This window comes from Marmota flaviventris, chromosome 6, assembly GCF_047511675.1.
Source record: "Marmota flaviventris isolate mMarFla1 chromosome 6, mMarFla1.hap1, whole genome shotgun sequence".
Lineage (NCBI taxonomy): Eukaryota > Metazoa > Chordata > Mammalia > Rodentia > Sciuridae > Marmota > Marmota flaviventris.
In genome coordinates, this window is record NC_092503.1 from 99,049,133 (window position 1) to 99,073,491 (window position 24,359).

Sequence of the window (24,359 nt, forward strand, 5' to 3'; positions counted from 1 at the left end):
ATGAGCGGGCGGGGGTGGGGGAACACTAGGGAAGAATAGAGTTACTTTAGGTAGACAGAAATGAAGGGAGGGGAGGGGAGAGGGTATGGGGTTAGGAAGAATAGTAGAATGAAACAGACATTATTCCCTTATGTACATATATGACTGCATGACCCATATGATTCTATAACATGTATAATCAGAAAAATGAGAAATTGTACTCTATTTATGTATGATATATCAAAATGCATAAATGCATTCTACTGTCATGTATAACTAATTGAAACAAATAAAAAAATTTTAAAAATCTGATGAAAGGCACCAGCTGCATGTTTTTATTGTTTCATTTTCACTCCAAATATTTTCTGAATCATCCTGTCATCTCATGAACCTAAGATTTTTTTTATTTAACCAACTCTTCAATTTGCATATCAAGTAAACCTGAGTTGTAAAATGATAAATTTTGTCAAGCACTTACTTTGTGCTAAGCACATATTTTGTCCCTTTATATATTCTTTTATTTGTGCTACTATGTTCTGTACCATTTCAAGTTCACCTTATTCTCAAAAATAAGTACTATGTGTTGCATCATTATATCTGCTGGGATTTTATACCCCAATCAATTTAGATCAGGACATTATTATCATTTGTGAATATCTTCACAATGAATTACAATACAAGAGATTAGCCCCTTTGTAAATAAAGATTTTCCAGCTGCCTTTACACTTTACATAAACCACACAAAGACATAATAAGAAAAATATACATAAAAGTAGGTTACTGGTAAATATAGACCATAGAATGTCACATGGAGTAAAAAAGCAAAATGGAAAGAGGCAGCCTTGGACTTCCAGCTATGGATTAAAGACCCTTTGTTAAAATTTGTTTAATGTTTGGCTTGGACTAATTTTTCTTTATTTCTTTTTTTAAGTCTTCTATGCCCCAGTTTCCTATTCTACTAAATTAGTATAATAATACTTAATGGCTTCTTATGAAGATTAAGCAAGGCAAGGCTGTAAAGTCTTTCATGGAGAGTAGACACACAATAGAAGCTATAATTGTATAATCAGAAAAATGTGTTCTAATAGGGGTCACATAAGAGAATTAACTATGGAGCACTTAAAGATTCAGAATTCATATCATGGTAGTTTTGATGTAATAGGTCAAGGGAGAAGTACAGATAAAGTACTAGGCATCCATCATTTCAAAATCCCTTCAGACATCCTCAATGTATAATCAGGAAGGAGAACCATCAGTAGAGATTGGAAAACATGATTTTTGGAGCTGAAAGAGAGGATTCATGCTATAAACCATATTACTTGATGCTAGTGTGATACAAGTTCTTGAGAGAAGAGGGATGGAGAAAAGACAGGGAAGAAAGGTCTGTAAAACAGATAAAGTCCTTTAAAAAATAAGCAAAAGGTGGAGAATAACCAGATACAAGGATGGTAACTGCTAAACCAATTTTACTAATTGCAAACAAAACAAAACAAAACAAAAACAACAAAAAAGTATCTATTTGGATCAGAAGAAATGTTACCACTTTAAAAATTCCTTTACATCTAGCTACCCAGAAGTATTAAAAGAACAAAAACAGTTAAAAGACAATATTTGCATTGTATGGTAGGCATGCTGAAAGTTTGGGCCAAAAAAATAGTGAGAAAAATTGACTGGGTCAAAGCATCCATGTAGAAGTGTTGGAAGTAGCTATTAGGGTTGTAGACATATGGTTAGTGTACATTTCCAAGGTAATAACTACCATATGGAGTTAAACAAAATACCATTGTGAGTTTTAGACATTCTGTTACACTAGGAAGACTGGGTGAATAGAAATGCAGATTCTGAATCACTGCTGGCCTAGAAACTTAAAACACCAGCAGCCTCATCTTCTCCCAAAGACCCCAGTAATATGTCACAGTGTGTTACTAAGATAAGTCACTCCTTGGGGAAAAAAAAAAAAAAAAAACAACATCTTGAGCATCTTGAGAACTGATTTATATGGCTTTCCACTTTTCAGGTTTGCTTTCCCACTAAAGTAGATATACAATCAGGAACCAGTGGGTTCTGGCTTCCTTTCACAACTGAGTTGATTTGAAAGTCCCTGTCATCTTCCTACCAGGAGTGTCTGGCCACTTGACTCAGGTTCTAATGTAAGATTACAACATCAGCACCAGCATTGTGACAAACTTGATGCCCACTGGTAGACAAGAAAACTTAAGCAACTGTAGCGGCCACCAAATGAAACCATTGCATCCTGGAACAGCAGCAGCAGCAGCAAAGAAATAGACAAAGAGGAATAGCCTCTGTCACAGAGGCACCCTTCATAACATGACTAAATGCTCTCATGTGCTAAGAAGCAGCTCTAACCACTCCACGTTATTTTATCTAGTTTGAAAACCAATGTATGTGCTGTGATTTATACCACATGCCCTATATATGTGCTTTCCAAAGAGTAATGGATGAGAAGAATAAATTTACACTGGGCACCGATTATAATTTACTAGATTTCAAAATCTAGTATTTTGTGATTTTAGAGCATTCTTGTAGCTTTAGACTGGGAGAATATTTACTGTTTGCAGAGCTGTAAATGATTTTCATGAATCCATGAAAAGAACACTAGCAAAAGGCTTGATGACTCTGATTCTAATGGAAGATGAACTATTGCCATCACCAATGGATTCCTAGCAAATCCTTAGTTGTTGCTAACCTATCTCATTGAAGACACTTTGTTTGTCTGTGTACCAACATTCTTTTTTTTCCCCCTTAGGAGTTCCTCTTTAAGATGATATCCCAGCATGTAGGTGCCAGGGCAGTAACTACTAAGTGCCCACATATGGTGTTTTATGGGAATACATCTGATGCTATTATACTGTTGTCACAAGAATACTTGGCTGTTTAAGCCAGGAATTCACATGCTCATAATAAATGATTTTTATGGCTTCACATACACAATCATGATTCACAAAAATATAAATGAAAGACTACTTATTTTATGCAGCTTTGGCACTAACTCCATCCCTAATTATAGGCAACAAGGGGATTGTATGAAGCTAACAAAAGCACAGGGTGGAAAATAGAAAAGATAACACAATGCTTGCACCTCCTAAAGCCTATTATTGTTCAAATTGTAGCAATATTGTTTTGTTATTTTAGTCCCTCCATGATCTTAAGTGCTGCTTTCTTCTCTAGTAATGCCAAAAAAGCAAGTTGTCTCACTCATCATTGACAACTCTTTAATCTTTCTATTTTCACGAAGAGCAAACAACAAAGGTAGTCATGGATTATTTATATATTTCACGCTCAGTGGCAGATTTTTCCTTCTCCCTTCACAATGCCCAAGCCTTTAAGAGCAGAGCTGGGAGACAGTGAAGGTGCGAGACAGCTGTTCTCCTGTTGTTTCTGTTGAGGGTTTGTATACTTCAATATTTCCAAATTACAGCCGTGTGAAGCATTTTTCACAAAATAAGAAGCCAAGCCAAATTTGCTGGGCTTCAGGTCTGCAGACAAAATTTGAACCAGCTGGATTTTATTGGGAACTTTTGTGTGCAAGAAAACCTAGTGGTAAAACAACTAAAGCCAGCATTTGTATCTATTGGAATGAGCTACATCTTTAGGAGCGATCCCTTCCATCCGCACTGCTCATGTCTGTTCTCTTGAGACAGTTCTGAATTTTGAAAGGCCCTAAGAAAAAAAAATCAGCCAGACAATTCCTTAGAGTATCTGACTGGATCTTAGCCAACAAAGGTACAAGCTGCAACCAGATATTATGCCTCTCAGTCAACTTTTGGAAAGATAAAAGGAAGCCAGGTCTTTCTCTGTAATCTGTTTTTAAATTGGCCAAATGAAAGCAAATTCCCTATTCAAATGGATTTACAAAAATAAAAATAAACAAATACACTCATATTCACTTAAATGTATACACACACAACAGTGCCTTGTCAAAGTGGCAACTTATTGGATTTGTAGATGACAAAGTTCCACCTTATATTTTGAGTGTACCTTAGGCAGAAATTATGTGTTCCTTGCTAAAAATTATGCGTAGAGCAAACAACAAAATTGCTAAAAATTATGCAGTCTTATAGATTTGAACATCTAAGCAGTAAAAGAACATGTCCTATTGTGATCATGGAACACAGTATTTATAAGCCTGCTGAGAATTTGAAAGACAAAGCAATAAAAGGTGATGTGACATTAGAAAACGCTTTTACTCCAAATCTCAGTGTAGGTATCTGAAAGAATGAGTAGTTTTACGAGGATAAAGAAAGAAATGATCCAGGCTTTCTTAAATTTTAGTGTACCGATTGAAAGGAAAAGTTCTTGGCATGACCCTTGGACTTTCTTTCACCTTATATATAGATAGTATGGATGCATCCTGAAAGTATACATTCTTCCATCATAGTCTCAGTTGCTTAATTCAAGAATATTAAGGCACATCTACTATCAGAGGTCATCTACTTTTATGACACCATTACCCAAACTTAGTTATGTGAGAAATCTGAGGTCTAGGGAGGGGATAACTGATTTGCTCTATACCATCTGGTGGAGCTAAGAAAAAACTCATTTCCTAGGCTCTTGTTCTTCATGATACAATAATCCCCTCTCATAAAACACGTTGTTCAAGGATTCTTTTGTTACATACACACATGGCCCCTTGGAGGTATAAATTTTATAATTAATTAACAATTATAAACTTCACATCAATAGATAAGAGGAGTATAATGTAGTAGTTAAAAAATGTTAGTTTCTCGTGCCCCAAACAGCCTTCATTAAATTTTGGATCTGTTGACTTCTGTCTGATCTGGATAAGTTACTACCTTCTAGCTACACTAGTGTCCTCTAGTGTAAAAAAAAAAAAGAGTATTTCATATATTGGTTGTGAAAATTAAATCAATCAATTAAGTCATATAACATGGCACATGGTAAGTCCTTGATTAGGACCATGAGAAAACAGACATCAGGGCATCTAGCATTCATGATCAGGAGGTACTTTTGAAAGGGCAATTAATATCTTTAGATATTCACCAATCCTCGATTTTAAGGATATTATAGCTTATATAGATTCAATTTTCTCCATGTCATTATTTAACAATGCTGAGATGACTGGTATGGAGACCCCCCAAAAAAATTTCAACATATAAAAATCAGTAAATAGAATATATTACCTAAAAAGGATTAAGGACAAAACCCACATGATTGTCTCAATGATGCAAAAAGAAGCCTTCAACAAAATTCAGCAACCATTTATGTTAAAAATACTAAAGAAACTAGAGATAGAAGGAACTTAACATCATAAAGGCTATATAAAAGAAACTTGAAGTCATCATTTTTCTGAATGGGGGATCTAAAATTAGAAACAAGACAAGGATGTCTATTCTTACCACTTCTATGGGGAGCAGTGATGTCGATCAAGGTGTCTGCCTCATGGCTGTGGTGGTGCACTCACACTGGGAATCCCCTGTGTAAAGGTACTGGTTAACATTGCCCAGCTGCTCTGGCAATGCCAGCCTGAGGACACCATGCAAAGGTTCAGAGTTATCAGTCTTAACCTTGAAACTCAGACTCTCTTAGGGATAAAGAAAGCATAGCAAGATAACCATAATGTCTTGTCAATGCTATGACCTTCAAGCCTACCTGCTTTGCAGAAACTTTCTCACAAATAGACTTTTGATGATAAAACCTATATAATAATCGTGTGGAGCCAGATCTGGGTCATTGTCCTCAATCAGAGATCTGTGTCCCACCTGATCCCACTTTTCTCTCTAAATGTTTGTGTATCTTTCTTAATCCCTCATCATTTTCTTGTTGGTTTCTGAATTAATGGTCATTCAGGTCACAGCATACTCCTATTAAAAATAGCACTTGAAATTTTAGCCAGAGCAATTAGGCAAGAGAAGAAAATAAAAGGGATACAAAGAGAAAAGGTAGAAGTAAAATTGTCACAATTTGTAGAAGATATGATCCTATGTACTTAGAAGAGCCAAAAAACTCAACCAAAAGAATTCTAGAACAGAAAAAAAAAGATTTAACAATATAGTAGGGTACAACAATCAACAAACAAAAATCAATTACTTTTCTATACCTCAATAATGAATCTACTAAAAAAATCGGAAAAACAATTTCATTTATATTAGCCTAAAAAAGAAAAAAAAATGAATAAATCTAACAAGGAGGTTAATGATATCTACAATGAAAATTATTGAATACAAAAAAAATTGAAGAAGACACAAAAAGATGGTAAGACCTCTCATGTAGAATTAAATTATTAAAGTGACCAAGTTACCAAAAGTACTCTATAGATTCAACGCAATCTCCATCAAAACACCAATGGTATTCTTCAAAGAACTAGAAAAAGAAGTCCTAAAATTCATATAGAAGATTAAAAGACCCATAATAGCCAAAAGGATTCTGAACAAGCAGAGCAATGCTGGAAGCATCACAATTTTCCATCTCAATTTACATTACACACCTATAATAACAAATGCAGCATGATATTGGCATAAAAATGTACATGTAGACCAATAGAAGAGAGGACAAAAAGACAAATCCACACAACTACAATCATCTGATCCTTGACAAAGGTACCAAAAACATACGTTGGAGAAAAAAACAGCCTTTTAAACAAATGGGTGTAAGAAAACTAGATCCCTATATCTCACTCTACAGAAAAGTCAACCCAAAGTAGATCAAAGACCTAGGAATCAGACCAGAAACAATGCAGCTTCTAAAAGAAAACATAGAGTTAACACTCTAACACACACGCACAGAAAATGATTTCCTCAATAAGACTTCTGAAGCTCAGGAAATGAAACCAGGGATGAGATGGCATCAAATTAAAAGGCTTCTTCACAGCAAAGGAAACGAGTGTGAAGAAACAGCCTACAGAATAGGAGAAAATTTTTACCAGCTACTTTTCTGACAGAGGAATAATATCCAGAATACATAAAGAACTCAAAAACTTAACACCAAAAAAAAAAAAAAAAACAACCAAAGACCCTGATCAAAAAATGGACATATGAACTAAACAGACATTTTTCAAAAGAAGAAATACAAATGATCAAGAATTATGTGAAAAATATTTAAAACCTTCAGCAATCAGGGAAACACAAATAAAAATAACATTTCATCTCACTCCATTACAAGAGCAGTCATCAAGAATAAAAACGGATATGCTGTTGATGAGACTGTAAATCAATACAACTACTGTGGAAATTAGTATGGAGGTTCCTCACAAAACTAGGAATGGACCCACCATGTAAAATAGATATACCACTTCTTAGTATTTATCTAGAAGAATTAAAGTCAGTGATACATGCATAGTTATATTTATAGCAGCACAATTCACAATAGCCCAAATATGGAACCAACTTCAGTGTCCATCTAGCAAATGATGGACCCATCCAATATACAGAAAATGTAATGGAGTTTTACTCGGCCATAAATAATGAAATTATATAATTTTAAGGAAAATAGAACTGGAGAATAAGTAAAATAAGCCAAACTCAGGAAGTCAAAGGTCACTTGTTTTCTCTCACATGTGGAAGCCAGAGGAAAAAAATGTAAAAAAAAAAAAAAAAAAGATCTCATGAACCTAGAAACCCAGTAGAAACCCAGTACCCAGTATAGTAGAGGGAGTAGGTCAGTGGAAGAAAGGTGAAAAGGAAAGTGGTGATACTAGGGAATAAAATCCACCAAATTGTGTATTTTGCATATACAAATATAATGAATTCCACTATTATGACATAATGATAAAGTACAAACCAAAAGAGTGATATACTGAGGAAAAATTTTTTGTGTGTTGGTTAAATAAATTATTTTCAAGAGTTTGTCCAGATCCTGATGCTGTTGTTAATAATGCAGAATTTTAAAGATCTTTTTTTGGCCTGTGGTTGTTAACTCTGCAGTTTCTTTGAGGCAGTTGATAATGTGCTTAAAGAGCACCAACCCCAGATATGGTGTCAAACATAAAACTTAATGCAGAGATGAGGCTTACCTGTAGTCTGCCTCTGTATTCTAGAGACTGGTGCCTTCCAGGGTAGCCCAGAGTGTGCTGTTGTGGAGAATTCCACATCATATACTCTTATAGCTAAGTCTCATTCACTCACCACTATCTTTGAGAAGTCAGATAAATCTAGACTATGCTTAAAGGCCTATGTTTTTTTTTTTATTTTTGGAGTTATGATGCAGATTCCAACTGCTGGGACCAAATTGTCTTCTAATGTTGCAAAGTTACCATGAGAAATATGATTCACTCATATATACTCAGGTTGAATTTTGGGTGTTTCAACAAGTAGTCTTCTCTAGAGGATGAGTACACTTCAACCCCAAGCCTAATTTCATTCACTGTAATGCACACATTCTGCACTACTTTCTCAACATTGAAAACTATACTGCTGAAACTCAGGTGATGACACTGTTCTGATACTTTCTGATTCTTGAGTCCATCATATCATTGGAAACCAATGTGAACAATGAAGCTGTGGAACCAATGGGGATTCTTCTAGTGATCAAAGTCTACTTTTTCATGTTTGTAACCTGACAATTTTGATATTAATTTATCTGGAATATAGTAATATTATATTTATACATAATAAAACCAGACATCAACTCAATATTCTTTAAATGATTTTCTTTCTGGGGATATTTTATTGTATGGGGAAAAAAGGGAGGTGGGGAGATTTTTATTACACCAACAGAGCAAGCAAATTTTAAAATATTTAAGGATCATGATACTAAGGATGGTACCACAAAGTAATCATAGCTCCTCCTGTGGTGGTATGTAGTTTATGATTCTATTGATGATTGGGAAGAACAATTAGCTCTTGCTAATTTTAAGTAAAGAATGGCTTCTTAAAGTCAATGCTTATTAAAGTGTAGTACTTGCATCAACATCATTTGGGATCTTGTTAGAAATGCAAACATCTAAGTTTCATCTTAGGCCTATTGAATCAGAGACTCTAGGGGGAGGAAATGCAAAAACATGTAATTAACAAGCTTTCTATGTGATCTAATATAGCTAAAGTTTGAGACCCAGGGCTTTAAGTCACTACCTCAAGAGTTTTACAGAAACTATACGGACATCTGCTTGAATTCTGATGACACTAAGATACTCAGCAGACATGAAAAACAGATTACTAGATGGTCATCATACATCATGTCAATTAGGGTGATTTATGTGTTGATATGACCAAATATCTTACAAGATCAACTTAGAGAAGGAAAGATTTGTTTTGGCTCACATTTTCAGAGGATTCAGTGCAAGGTCAGCTGGCTGGACTTCTTTGGGTAGGAGGTGAGACATATCCTTGTAGAAGGGTATGGCTCAGCTCAAGGAAGCCAGGAAGCAGGGGTGGGGGAGGGAGTGGGTGTGTGTGTGTGTAGGGCCAGAATAAGATAAATTCTCCCAGGGCATGCCTCAGTGACCTCGTTCATCCAACTAAGTCTTTTGTTCCATAAGTGCATTTAGCCATCAATGGTCAAAACCCTCATCACCCAATCAATTCCCCAAAGCCCCATCTCGGGACATTGCTGCACTAGAGACATATGAGCCTTTGAAAGACATTCCAGATCCAAACCATAACAGTTTACTGTATTTTTAATAGCTTATATATAAAACTTAGTATAGTATTACCTATATATATTACATATATATATATATATATGTGTGTATATATGTATATACGTATATCCATATATATATATATAAAAAAACTTGTATATATATATATATATATATATATATATATATATATATATATATATATATATATATATTACTTTTTTCCTGAAATGATCCTAGGAGATAATCTATGTCATTACTACTGAAAGAGGAATCTTTGCACCAGCATTGGCCTCACCTCGGAAATTTTTAGAAACACAAATCTAAAGCCCCATCCCACATCTACTGAATCAGTATCTGCATTTTAAGTAGAAATCATGTGATTCTTATGCACAATAAGGTTTGGGATAGATTGGTCTACTTTGAGCATCTGCCCTAAAATTATTCAAAGATAAAATTTTATTTAAGCAATTACCTATCCTGAGAAAATACAACACCTTGGATCTTCCAGAAATTATCTTCCCATACTACCTGTGACATCACAATGTTTATGTAAACCTATTGGCTTCTATGATTTTCCAAATTCCTCAAATCATACAGGAAGAGTTACTATTTACAAAGTTTTACTACATTACAGATACTTTACATGAATTAAATGACATAATCTTTGTACCAACATTCTGGGTTGGGGATGATTATTCTAATCTCCATTTTAGACATATTGGTGTGTGTTACCTTTCCAAGGCTGTCTAACAAGGTCTATTAACACTTGAAAACACGACATTATTGTTCATGGTTTTTAATCAAAATTCAAGAGTTGGCTTGAGGGAGAAGGGGAGTAGAAGAATGGGCTTGGTTAATATTTTAGATTTGAAAGCTAATAAAGGTTAAATATGCTGATTTATCCCTGAGGACAAAACCCAAAGAAATATCCAGAATTCTGAGTCTATAAATTCAAGAGTATAAAAGCCAAACATTACAGAATTTGCCACGGATGTAAATTTGTACATTTAGTGGTAACTAAACTCATTTTAAGAAATGTTTTATTTGTTTTTATTATTCTTTTTATTGCTGACTTAAAATACACATGCCTGTTCTCTAAAGAATTCAAAAGAGTTTGCAAATAATGAAAAACACGATCCTAGAGGAATAATCGCTGATTTCTAAAAGGAAAAACATACATTTATAAGTAAGTGTCTATGAATTTAATGGTCTACAAATTCACCATGGAGCCACTTTAATCCAGAAAATACGAAACACTGGACTGTTTAGAGACTATGTTATAAACATGAACTCGAAGTAGAAAAATTCTGTTGAATGTTCCTTGGAAAACCAGAAGACTTTTTTAGCACCTGGACTGCATTTGAAGGAAACTAGACTTGAATTAGAGTTTTGTGTAGAAACCAAGAAAAAGTCAGCGGTTTTGGCTAGATGAAGTGATTTATTTAAAGCCAAAACTTAACATAAAGCTCCTGGAATACTAACATATGAATTGGCTACAAGAGAATGATGTGTGTGTGTGTGTGTGTGTATGTGTGTATGCACATGCATGACAGAGAAAGAAAAAAGAGACTTTTGCAATGCACATGTCTTTCACAATTCTCTTAGCTCATTTTTTATTCAGAATTTATAATTCTTTTTCTCAGATAACCAGCAATGAGATCACAACAAAAATTAAGATAAGAATTTTAGCATGAATTTAAGCTTATATCAACTCACTGTCACAGACTTTAAATTATTTTGCTAAAAATAAGTGTAAATTTTATGCAGTTCAGAACTAAATAAAAAAACATATTATGCACTTTCATGTGTATGTGTTTATGTGTGTGTGTGTGTGTGCTCTTAAAAGACCTTCTACAAAAATGGTCACTTATTTTAGATCCAGACCTTCACTGGAATAGACAGATGAAATGTAAGGCAAGATGAAATGCAGCCATATAAATCATCTATCATGAATAAAATCATGAATAAATGTTTTGCCAGCAGCTGGATATCAAATATAGGCATCAATTGACAATGGGGTAAAAAATAGGGCTATACAAATTGAAGGATAGAGACAGGTAACAATTAGAAGCAGTCTTTATTTAAGACTATACACATTTTTAGGAGTTTATATATTAGTATTTCATGAAAGCCAGCTGGTTCTACAAATCTCCTGGGAACAATCTTCTGTCATCCTGATATTATCAGATGGAGCTTGCCATATCAGGTCTTTAAGGGGATATACACATTTAAGAGCAAAAATATGTTAGGATCAATTGCTTATTTACAGGGTTGACAACATGCAAGGATTGAACATAAAATAGTTCCTTATCCCTGAGAACTTTTGAAGGTAGATCAATAAAGAGGAAAGTGTTGGGAAAAAAAAAAAAAAGTGGCTTGAAATGTTTTTTTTTTTTTTTTAAGCAAGCAGTGGCAGCAGCCTGATCCTATTAATTCCTGATTCTTTTGCTCATATATTTGAATTGAAAATTCCAACTTAAATGGAAACATAAATGATTGAGGCTCTTAACAGGGAAGATGTTTGATTAAGAGGGTTCTAATAAGGGAAAGAAAAACAGTGGTATTCAAAGACAGTGCTGCCACTGAGATGTGGTAGACATTAATTCATTCATTCTTTCTTTCCCTCACTCATTCTTTCATTTGCTATCTATAGAGTGGTTTATGCATATCAATAGTTGTTTTGGGGCACTGAGGTGAAGCAGGCCACCTTGAGAGATGCGCAGTATTAGTCTTATTAGTCCTGCCTTTCTCAGTACAGACGTTTCTCATTCCCTGAGAGGTGTGAGTGAAAAGAGGTTCTGGGACCTATGGCTGGTGACCGGATTTTTCCCACATGTGGATTAGAGCAGTGGTTCCTAAACTTGGCTAAAATTAGAACCACCTGGGTGATTTTTTAAAAATACAGATTCTGAGTTCCACCCCTGGCCTACTGATTTAGAATTACTGTGGCTAGTGCAAAATATCTGTATTTCAAATAAACTTTCCAGATATTTCTGAGGATTATTTGGATTTGAGGACCAAAACTTCAACATCCATTAATACTCCTCTATAGTTTGTGATTGTTATTGTGACCATCAGGTTTTTCATTTATAATGAAATGAATGTTTCCAATAGAATCTGGGAATCAGCTAGCTCCACTGAAAGCTTACCAGAAACTCCTAATAATGTGTATTATCTTAATAACACAAAGAAAGAAAAAGAAAAGAAATAGAAACCAATTTTTTAGTTCTGAGTTCATAACTGAAACATTGGTTTTAAATTTGAGTGTTTAAAATGTATATAATATTTGCTCTGTAGCAGGAACTTCAAACACTTAATATCCTTCAAGCTCTCTGGATAGGACATCACATCTCTGGTAAGCCCTATTAGGAAAGTTATAGCACAGACCCCTGGGGTTCCAGCCAAAGGCCATGACACCTACTGTAAGACTACTTACCTTTTGAAATAAAGTTCCTACTGAGTATTAGCAGATCACTTAAGTCATTGGTTTCCAGAAAGGTAAATGAAGTGCTCACTATAAATGGACAGCATCCATACACTACAAACTCAGAGGTGGCCCTAGAGAACACTGGAGAAGAGAAATTTTCCCCATAGGCAGAGAATGAACAATATTCTTGGTTGCTCACTCTGCTAGGAAAGAGAAGTGGATAGAAGTAAGATTCATAGTCAGTGGTAAATTGCTGATCAAAGGGATGAAAAGAGCCAACATGGAAGATTTAGACACAGAAATGAGGCAAAGTGACATGTGGAAGGACCATGGCAAGGCTACAGAGTGGATATATTTCTGTATTTCAGATTAATGCCCAGCAGAGGGTATCTACCACAGAAAACGTCCTCCATAAGCATGTAAACTGGTGATGAATCCAGAGGAGGTCAGCTAGGCTCGCACTGCAGCCACCCCATGCTTGTGATATGAAGAGAGTAGCTATGGTGGCAGGAATTGTGGCTACAATGTGGCATGGGTCCAAAAGGGAGTATTTCCTCTCACTAATGCTGGTTGATCAAAGTTCTGCTAATGCTGACTGATAAATCTACCATCATCACCAAAGACTTATATGGAGATCTTATTTGGGTAGATTACTGGTATATTAATAAAACTATAACCCTTCCATCTTAAAGGAAAGCAGTGATGCCTCCCTACTATAAATATGGAGTTATATCTACTCTGAATATGGAGTTGCCTTCCTTCTTTTCCACCAAAATGTATCCTAGAGTATCTGATTACATATTTCCTCGTGCAGTGCTTCACCTTGTGCTTTACCATACACCTTACTCTTTCTTCCCCCATAATTTCCACTGCCTTAGTATCAATTGAGCATGGGGTTCTGCTGAGCATTCATGCCTACACTAGATGAAAGAACTAGAAATCAAGACTCATGAAGATATCTCATAGAAGTGAGGGACAGGCTCCAAATGGTGAATATTTTCTTCTTTCTTCCCCTGTAAAAATATATCTGTAGTGCATTTCAGAAAATATCATAAAATATTGTAAAAGCAGCAAGCTTTAGTTACCTGAACTAGAAGACGACTCAATACCATATATTTGTATTGACTACTCACCATTTCCTTTAAAAGTGTTCCTGAATAAAATACTATGCACAAGCCTTTGTTTTATGTTTTGCTTTCTGGCTGGCATAACAGATATAGTCGAAGATAATTTAAAACTTTCCAGTATATATGAGTGTGGTCCTAATGATAATAAATTAGGATCAATTTTAGAAAGTCATATTACTTCATATGTTTGTTGGAGATACTGTAGCAGAGACTGGCTAGCTACTCACCAAATTCATGTTCCTTTCTACTGGGTACAAGGTTAAACTACTTTTCCCAACTTTCCCTTCAAACATACGCCAGTGGAAGTGACTTGCAATGCCCTTACAACTGGTCCATGAAAGTATCCATGTGATCTCTTCTGCATTAGCAAGATAAATGAAGAAGGATCTGTGAAGTTAGAAAAGGGTGCAGCCACTCAGTGGAAGTGTTTTTCCAAATTCACTAAACAGCTAAACAACACCTAAACTCCTCTTTTAATGCCTCCCAACTCTTCCCTGTGCAATTATATTTTATGTGGTTGAGAAAATAATCTACTGAAACCAGTACTATTGTCAGCAGCTATTGATGGCTTATCCTACATAATTGGTACCTTGAAATGGAGGTACTTCCAGGTTTCATACAGCCATAAAATATACAAGATTGTGTAGCAGTTAGGTAGTGAGGAAATGCCTACTAAAGATGAAAAGATAGAGAGCCCTTTTTATTTTACAGTGGCAAACCATCTGGCACAATTTAAAAAGGGAGATCAAATATCCACCTAGCACTAAATGAAGTGGTTTCAGAGAACAAGAGTGATAGTATGAGTTGATTAGACAGCATTGCGCATGGTTTTCCAATAAAATGATGTGTTCAGGTAGAAACTGGCTAGTCTTCAAGCAGAGATGAGAGGATTAAAATTAGGACTCTCTAATGAGAAAAAGCTGACTGCTCCTAGGTCCCAGATAACAAGAGATAAAACAGTTAATTCCAATTGTAAGAGGCTCTGTAGTTCTAGGTTAAACTTATTGCCTCAACCATGCAGCAAAAACTAGATTACACTCAAGTCTACTATTCAGATTAGCTTAAAACATTAAATTACAGAGAGCAACACAGAGGTGAGGAAGCAAGGAAATAAGACAGATTTAGGAACTAATTCAAAAGTATACTTTTTAATTGTGGATACTGGCTCATGAAACTGACTGAAAACAAATAGATTAGAAACCTAAAACATGTTTAAGAGATTAAATTCCCAAGGAAACCACCAGGCTGTGTGCAAAAATCCTGTGACTGTTAAACTTTAAAAATCTTTCAATCTCTCAAACTATAAGAACAGAATTTGGCTTAAGAGAGCCCCAGGGCTAGGGATGAGGCTCATCGGTAGAGCACTCGCCTAGCACGTGTGAGACCCTGGGTTTGATTCTCACCACCACATAAAAAATAAATAAAATAAAGGTATTGTGTCCAACTACAACTAAAAATAAAATATTAAAAAAGAGAGCTCCATATTCCCCAAGGAGGAATCTACTAACCTACTTCAGATATGACCCTGGAGAAAAATGGTCTACAAAGAATCTTAGGACAAAATGAAAGACATAGAAGTAGATTTTAAAATATATCTGACCTAGGATCTAATTATGGAAATCCACATTGCCAGAAAGGCTTCTCCATGCCTTCGCAGCAGGATCTCATTATTGTGTGCACTCCCGTTTTTCCTTGTTTTTTATTATTATTATTATTATTATTATTATTATTATTATTATTATTATTATTTTGGTACCAATGATTGAACTCAGAGGCACTTGAGCACTGAGCTACATCCTCAACCCTATTTTGTATTTTACTTCGAGACAGGATCTCATTGAGTTGCTTAGCGCCTCGCCATTGCTGAGGCTGGCTTTGAACTTTAAATTCTCCTGTCTTAGCCTCCCAAGCCGCTAGGATTACAGGTGTGCATCACTGCGCCTGGCCTCATTTTTTCTTATTTTTAAATAGAATGATTTTGCTAAGGTTATTCTGTCTCTGATATGTGTGAGTGTAAATGCATATGAGAGTGGGTGTTTGGTGTTAGTGTTCACGTTGGGTGGAATGACATACATAGCATTTTTATTTCATAGGTTGCCTATCTACTAAAAGACACCACAACATCTGGATTGCAAATCATGCAACATCCTGGCCTTGGAGTTGGTGGATGTAAATTTGGGAAATTTTGGAATGTCTTCCTTGGGGGAAGGGATAAGTATCTTCTTTATATGAACAGAAGAATAAAACAAATTATTTTCTAAAAGTGAGAGTAAACTATGGTAGAGAATTACTTGTTAATTAATATCCATAGCTGCCTTTCTTCCTGGATCAAAGCCACACTCATTTTCTGGCCTATCTTAAGGTGTGGTCTTGCGGGTTACGGTCTATAGACTATGGGTATGGGTGATGTTCCCTGCTGCCACCACCAAACCATCGAATGTTCCACTGCACCTGGATGTGTTCAGTACTCTCTTTCCCTCTCAGCTGCATGAAGAGGACTCTGAGGTCATAGGTTGAATCAAAGGTACATTTAGAAAATAGGCGAGTCCTCTAAATGCCTACTTCTAATGCTGATTGGACTTTTTGTTACCAAGGAATAAACTCCCACTGTGTAAAGCCACTTAGCTTCTGGAGATTATTTGTTATATCAGGTAGCCCTATGTTAAGTTCAAAAGAAGATACTACTATCTGGGCGCTAAGCAACTCAATGAGATCCTGTCTCTAAGTAAAATACAAAATAGGGCTGAGGATGTAGCTCAGTGCTCAAGTGCCTCTGAGTTCAATCATTTTACTAAGCCTGAAGCTTAGTAAAATCTCTTCCCTAAATATTATAAATCAATGTAGAGGTACTCATGCTATCACCATGGAAGAAATCTCATAGAGGAAGAATTGAGTTTCTTTAGGAGAGAGCCTATAGCCAAGCTTTATTAATCGGCCAATTTCATAAGCCTATCACTTAAGCTCAGAAGAAAAATCCAGAGGGATCAGAAGAATGACAGCCGAGAGAGAAAGAGAAAGAGAAAAATTTTATCAATCAAGAAAGAATATTCAACTGTTCATGGTACTAATAAAACAAAGAATTTCAGAATCCCTGAAATGGTGTGGTAGCTTTTCCCATGGGAAAGCTGCCTTTGTTAATGGATCTACAACCAGTGACTAGGCCAGAATGGGTGGATCAGTATGTACAAGACGAAGAATGGGTTCTAATGTTGTGGGGAGAATTAAGTAGGACAAAAAAGAAAGGAAAGAAGTGAGCATTGAACATAGAGTACAAAAATATGGTTGTTGAAAAGCATCTGGCTATTAACAAAGAAAGCACAAGAGAATTCAATAAGTTTTTAAAAATTTATGAGTATTTAAAACATTTCTGCATGAAAAGTTATTTATAAAAATCAATTGAATGTCTATTGTACAACTACAAAGAATTTTAAAACATAATACTAAAAAGATATGACTTAAAATAGCAATTGTAATCCTTAACAATGCCTAGAAATGTAGCCAGCGTTGGGAAAGAACATTATTGAGAAAGTATTTTTACTGATAAAATAATAAAAAACGTACTGAAAAGCATAAAAGTAAAATACATATTATGGGTTGCAAGGCTCAATATTATTTTTAGAAAGTAGGCAAATGTCTAGCAGCAGTGCCCTGGTGGGGTGTGGAAGGCAGAGGGCACGTAGGGGTGGGGAGCAGGCAGCTGAGAGTCTGCTTATCTCTGGTAAGAGGGGAAGTGGCAGGTGACAAAATATCCATGAGCTGAGGCTCCAAGCCACTCTAGTATCATCCATTGCTCCACTGCACTTCTTTTATAAAACACAAACTCAAAGATAAAATTATTAATATTTTCAAGATGATGACTGCTAAGCATTAAACCCCAATCCTGGGGCCATTCCTAGCATAGAGCTTTATGTACTGCACTGGCCACGTGAAGCTGATACTCAATTCCTGCCATCAGATATTGTGATTTTATTGGTTTATTGGGCATCAGATCTTTTTTTTTTTTTTAAATTTCTCACTGAATCTAATGTTCAGGAAAGATTGAGAACTGTTGCTGTCCTAAAAAATATGATACACTTGTGTTTTAGAATGTTCATGCTACATAATTTGTGATAGCAAAATAGTGGGAAAAAATAATATCTCCCAACAGTAGAATGAAAAATCACATTTGCAGGTATTTTTATGAAACAATATTATATAGAAATAAAAAGGAATTTGCAAGCTATAAATCACACTATGGCTTCATTTAAGAATAATAAATTTGCAAAAAAGCAAATGCAATCCCACTTATATAAAACTTGAGAATTTGAAAGTTTAAAAAAATTATTGATTAGAGTTTTAAAATGTGGTAAAATGTTATTTTGAATTGAATGCAAAATAAACTTATTCTTGATGGTTACATTTATAATATAGATTATAAATTTTCTTTGGTGATTGTTAATCCTTTATGAAAAAACAATTCTTCAAAAAGGCAGTAGAAATTATCCTGTTGAGGAAAGATGGTTGAGTATTCAAGAAACGTTAAATAATTTGTCCTCTATATAACCCTTACTGCACAGAATAGGTTGCAGATCTGAGACCAAGGTCATCTCCCACTGGGGCTTCACTTTGCCATAGGAGGCCATTAATTCAGATTACTGCAAGAGATGTGCAAGTTAGCCGATCCTCACAACCAGATAAATTGATGTACTAGCAACAAAAGTGCCATGACTGATATTGAAGAAGCATGATGTATTATGTGGTGAGTATGAATTAATAAAAAGAAATGGGATATTACCTGCAGCCACTGAAAAGATCCTCAGCCTTATTTATAATAAAAATATAAATTAAAATGAAAAATTTCTAAGAATGTAATGAGGACAAATGTTTTTTTTTTTTCCAATTTCTACCAAAGGTAAAAATGCAAAAAGAAAATTTTGTGGTCTACTAAGCCTAATGATTGAAACCTATTCTATTGAATTGCCAGCCAAAATGTGCAATAACATTTATGATAGCAATTTCTGTATTACATAATTGCATGCAGCCTTAATGTCCACATTAATAGGAGATTAATCAACAATTGTGGTATAGCTCTCTTATAGGATACTATGCAGTTTTTTTAAAAGAACTAAGCCATTATATATTTACATATTTTGAAATGGATGTACTGCTTAATTTTAAATTTAAAAAACAAACTGTAAGACAAAATACATACCTTACTTACATAAAAAAATGGTGTGTGTGTGTGTGTGTGTGTGTGTGTGTGATGTGTTCAAGGGTTTACAAAGTATTCAAGGTATGGATGAATTACAAACAAAAGTTCAAAGAATATATAGCAATCTTTCTAACATTAATGATCTGAAGAATAGGATTGTAAGAAGAATACATATTTATTTCTGTAGTCTTTAAAGTTTAAACTTAGGTCACATTTGGATTGTATGCTTTCCATTCCCTTAGTATTAATGAGGGCTAGATTTCTTTTTGTAAATTTTCCTAACAGAAGGAGCTGAGGTTTTTAGGCAGAGAGGTGATATTTCCATATTTATTCCATATCTATTCCTTAATGACATATATTCCTATACGAAAAAAAACAGTTTCATGCAAGGTAAAAAGAGAATATTCCTCTCAGCTTGAAGTTCACCCTCCCTACTCATTAATAGAACCGGGAAAACCATGATGGATCCACCAGCCCTTCGGTGGTCCTCTTCCTTGTCCCTCCTCTCTATCAGCTCTGTTCACTCTGTGCTGTAGAAATGACAGAAGAGTAAGTCTGTTTTGAATGTAAATGTTAGCTGATGAGTGAAGGCTGGAGGCAGAACACAGGTTGCTCAGGAGCCTCTCCTCCTCAGTCTAGTTCTGCACAAAGAAATAGACCAGGCTCTTAAGTGTGTGTCCACAGCTTATTTCTGAGAACAGAGCTACCTTTTCTGATTGACAAGGCTTTGGAGCAGAATGGTCAGACATGAGCTTGATTGTTTTACTATTTCATAAGCAAGAGAATGTAATGGGCCCCAAGTAAGCCAGCCAGGGTTAGGGTTAGGGCAAGCCATGTATCTCTTCCCTGTCTAAGAAGTCAGTTGTGTCTAGCTCATGGAATTTTTAAGTGAGAATGTGTGGTTAATATTGAAAATGTGACAAAATTTATACACTCAGTAAATGCAAGCTACTCTACCATTAGTTATAATTCTTATAACATTCTGAATTTGATACATCGATGTAGATTATTTCCAGACAACTTTTTACTCAAAGCAAGTGTTTGTCAAACTTCAGATAGCAACACATTTGTGAATCACAGAATCAATTCCAAAGGTAATGGTCAATATTGAAAAAAAATAGAATAAATAACGTCTAAGAAATATGGTCCATTGTTCACAAAAGCTAATGTGAAATGTATTGCTCACTGAGGCCTAAGAGTTTCAGAAACAACGCTTCTAGGTTAAACACATGTGACAAACTGAAAATACCCCTAGGTCCTGTGTCACTCCATTCTGCTCCTTTTGAGAAAACTATGCAGAAGTTCAAGAGTCTTGGAAATATGCTGTAAAAATGAATTTTCTTGAAAAATGCAAGGGAGTGTGAGTCTGATAAGGGACATCCGGAGCAATGATTTCCTTCAAAGACTTCCTTGTGCCACTTCTGTTATATTTGGGGCAGGGAACAAAGTTTTGTTAGAACTAGTTAGGCCTAATGGCTGGTTTTGGATTTTGTTTGAATCTTTTCTTATTAATTCAATACCAAGAACTGTGACTGAAGGCCTTTAAAGTTTCTAAAGTTCTGTATCCCTGTCACTTGAAACTCCTAGTATCAACAGATAAAAGTAAAAGAGAAAACTTCCTGATATATAGTTTTACTAGGTGAATTTAAAAAAACAGTGAAATACGTTTGAAGTTTTTATTTTTCCAAAATATTCTCATAGTTATTCAATGTTTATGGCTTCTAAATTTCCATTTATACGGCCTCTCCATAAATATTTTTGCTCCATAAAGTATTAGCCAAACACTATGAAAATCAAATTAAAATATATATGGGAGAAAAGTAGATTTTGAAATAGAAGTATGATTCTTAGACTATCAGTTTTAGAGAACTTATGTTTTAGAATTGAGTTATTTACTAATATCAAGGCTGTACATATTTTCATACACATTAATATGTCCACCAACAAGTAACTATATATATATATATATATATATATATATATATATAATTATATGTGTGTATATATACATATATGTACATGTTCACATTCTTAGGTTCTTTCTATAAGATTCATAGAAACGATACCTCTTGGCATATATATATATATATATATATATATATATATATATATATATATATATATAAATTAAACCAATATATATTGGTTTAATTTATTTAGGCACTTGATATGTGATTTTATGAGCCATTCATTATAAATACTTTTAGTTTAAATAGGATTAGTGTTAATCAGACATTATTAAGAAAATATGACAACATGTACAACACTGTAGTACTCTTTAAATCATGATTTCAGTTGAAATATGTCCATCATGGTAAATATAGAAATTGCAGCTAAGTCACAGAAAACACTGTTAGGAAATAAAAGCATACACTGAATTCATGTGTCCATTAGCTAATATATATCACATTGATCATTGTGTATCTTCTAAGTATCTACAAAGAAAAATAGAAAAAAATCAAAAGTTGTGTGGGTCTGTATATATGTATAGACATAGATATATACCTGTATCTGTCAATTTCCAATAAATATAAAGATTTGGTTTGCTATAAAACAAGATACATTTATTATTTTCTTCTGAAAATAGCACTTGCAGGTTTGCTAGTTACAATCAGGGTCCCTGGTGCCTACAGAGGACTTAGACCTGGAGGTTGATAGGGACTAAACTTGAAGATGGATATAGGAGAGGCTTTGAATTAGTACATGTTCACATTCTTAGGTTCTTTCTATAAGATTCATAGAAACGATACCTCTTGGCCATTTGTTTACTTTGAAAATCTGAGCAAATTATTTAAATTCATAAATTTCAATTTACATTATTTCCAAATTGGAATAAACAATCATTTCAGAAAATATTGTTTGTTACCTTAACACTAGAGTTGATCAGCAGAAATGTTAAAGACCAAAGGGAGGAACAAAATTAAACTGAAAGATAAATAAATACATTGTATATAGACTGGGACAGCCCTATACAATACACTGTTAAATTAATGACCCTCTATGAATCCTTCCTTGAATACCCATATCTTTGTGTAATAACCTTCCATAGAGGCCCTGAGGTTGGCCTTGTGACTTGCTTGGCTTCATGGAATATTTAAAATATGACAACAGCAGACACTTGATAAATTCCAGCACATTGGATCTTAGCTACTAGAAATTTTGCTGCCAGCATGAAAAAGTCCAATACATTACTGCTGAAGAGGTCCTCTATAGAAGAACCATGCCACATCAGCCAATGATGCTTGCTAAACACCATCTGGGACTGTGGAGCCTCAGTAGATTAACAGATGGCTGAGGCTACATGAGTAACCCAGACAAAACTGTCAGAAGATTTCAACAGTAGATCCAAGCCCAATCTGCAGAATTGTAATCAAATAAATATTGTTGTAAGCCAATATTTTGAGCTGTTTTATTACTTAGTTTATAAATAAATAGTTTTATTTTATGCCAATATTTTGAGCTGGTTTATAACTTTGCACAAGTCAAACCTTTTATGCTTTTGGTATTGAATTCAAAAATGATAACTAGGAGTGAACTATTTCATAAAACATAAAAATTGCCATTTTCTGAAAAGTGAGTAAAATAGCAAATACAGAAATCTTAATCAGAAAATAGATTTTAAAAGTGAATAGCAAACATAAATTGTCTTTGTGAACAATTTTTTTGACAGGATTACCATTATGCACTGCATAGTGAAAAAAAGAGATAGATAAATAGAAGATATAAAGAAAGAAAGAAGAATAGGGATAGGATTTCAATTAGAGAACTTACTAAAACATGACTTTCTATGAAGCATGTGCTCAAAAATCTTGCACAAAGACTCTTCACTTTGTGTGACACTTCTGCAGGTGCATTGTGCTTGAAGAACAGTCCCAAGGGTGCCTAAGTACGCTGCTTTGCAGTCATCACTTCCTGAGCAAGTGAGGTCCCGTTTGCCCAACATGCTGATGCAGGTTTCATCTTCATGGCACTTTCCACTTACACGAGGCCAGCATTTGGACTGAAATGTTCTATAGCGTCTCCTAGAAAAAGAATGAAGAACATAGAAAAGTTATGTCTGATTCATTCTACTGTCTTTTCTACTCTCATTTTCCTCCCTCCCTTCCCTTCGTTCCCCTCTGTCTAATCCAATACAGAACCAATACATAACTAATTAGAATAAGTTATGCTCTATGTATATATAATATGTCAAAATACACTCTACTGTTATGTATATCTAAAAAAGTAAAAATTTAAAAAAAGGAAACAGTCCCTGGTAATGTATGATTAAAAAAAGAAAAGAAAGAAAGTAAAAGAGTGAAGAAACAGAATTATCTGAGAGATTTTGCAGAATCATTTTATCGAGTTTAACATGGTTTTGGAACTAGCATTTGGCCATTTTCTCAAACATCAAGTGATTTCAAACAAAGCTCTTGACCTTTCAAGTCAATTTTCCCACAGAATTGGTGCTATACTATGTATTTCACATTTCTAAGCAGACTCTAATTAGCATTTACAAAATGTTTTGAGATTCCCTGGCAGTAAGAACAAAATATTAGCAGTTTACTTAATGGCTAAGAAAATCCATTGGAAATGCATCCATTCATAACTTTCCTATATATTGGATTCTTGCCATATTAGCTTTTAATAAAAGTCTAGATAATATTCAGCAATTTCATTTTTGAAACTTTCACAGTTCTTCTCTGTACAATGAAGGATATTAGTCTTCCAACTTAATATTTATCACCTAAAATGACTTTCTTCTGTTTCTTAAATAGATTACCGTCATTAGTGATGGAAGCCCTTAGGATACATGCCACAAGTGAGCTTATTGGTCCACAGAGGGCTACTTTGCTAAAAAGGAAAAAGCCACAGTGTTCTCAATAATGTCACATTTAAATAATCTGAAATATCACCTTTTCAGTACAATGGTGAAAGTTAAATAGTATGTAATAAAATTGAAAATTAAGAAAATACTACTAATTTCCTAAATGATTCTGAGGCCAAAACACATATGTTCCTTTAATGCAATTAATGGTTATGTATAAAATTATATATGAAATGATTATCTAAACATAAGTTTTTAAAGTATTGATA

At 34.5% G+C, this 24,359-nt stretch overlaps 1 protein-coding gene across 1 annotated transcript in view; it reads right to left on the bottom strand.

The window, feature by feature from the left end:
* The window catches only part of Gfral (GDNF family receptor alpha like), a 58,509-nt gene that overhangs the window by 10,370 nt on the left and 23,780 nt on the right, over positions 1-24,359 (bottom strand). Inside the window, exon 6 of the mRNA XM_071613807.1 lies at positions 23,055-23,305. Within this exon, the coding sequence (XP_071469908.1) occupies positions 23,055-23,305 (251 nt within the window). The remainder of the gene's footprint in view (positions 1-23,054; positions 23,306-24,359) is intronic.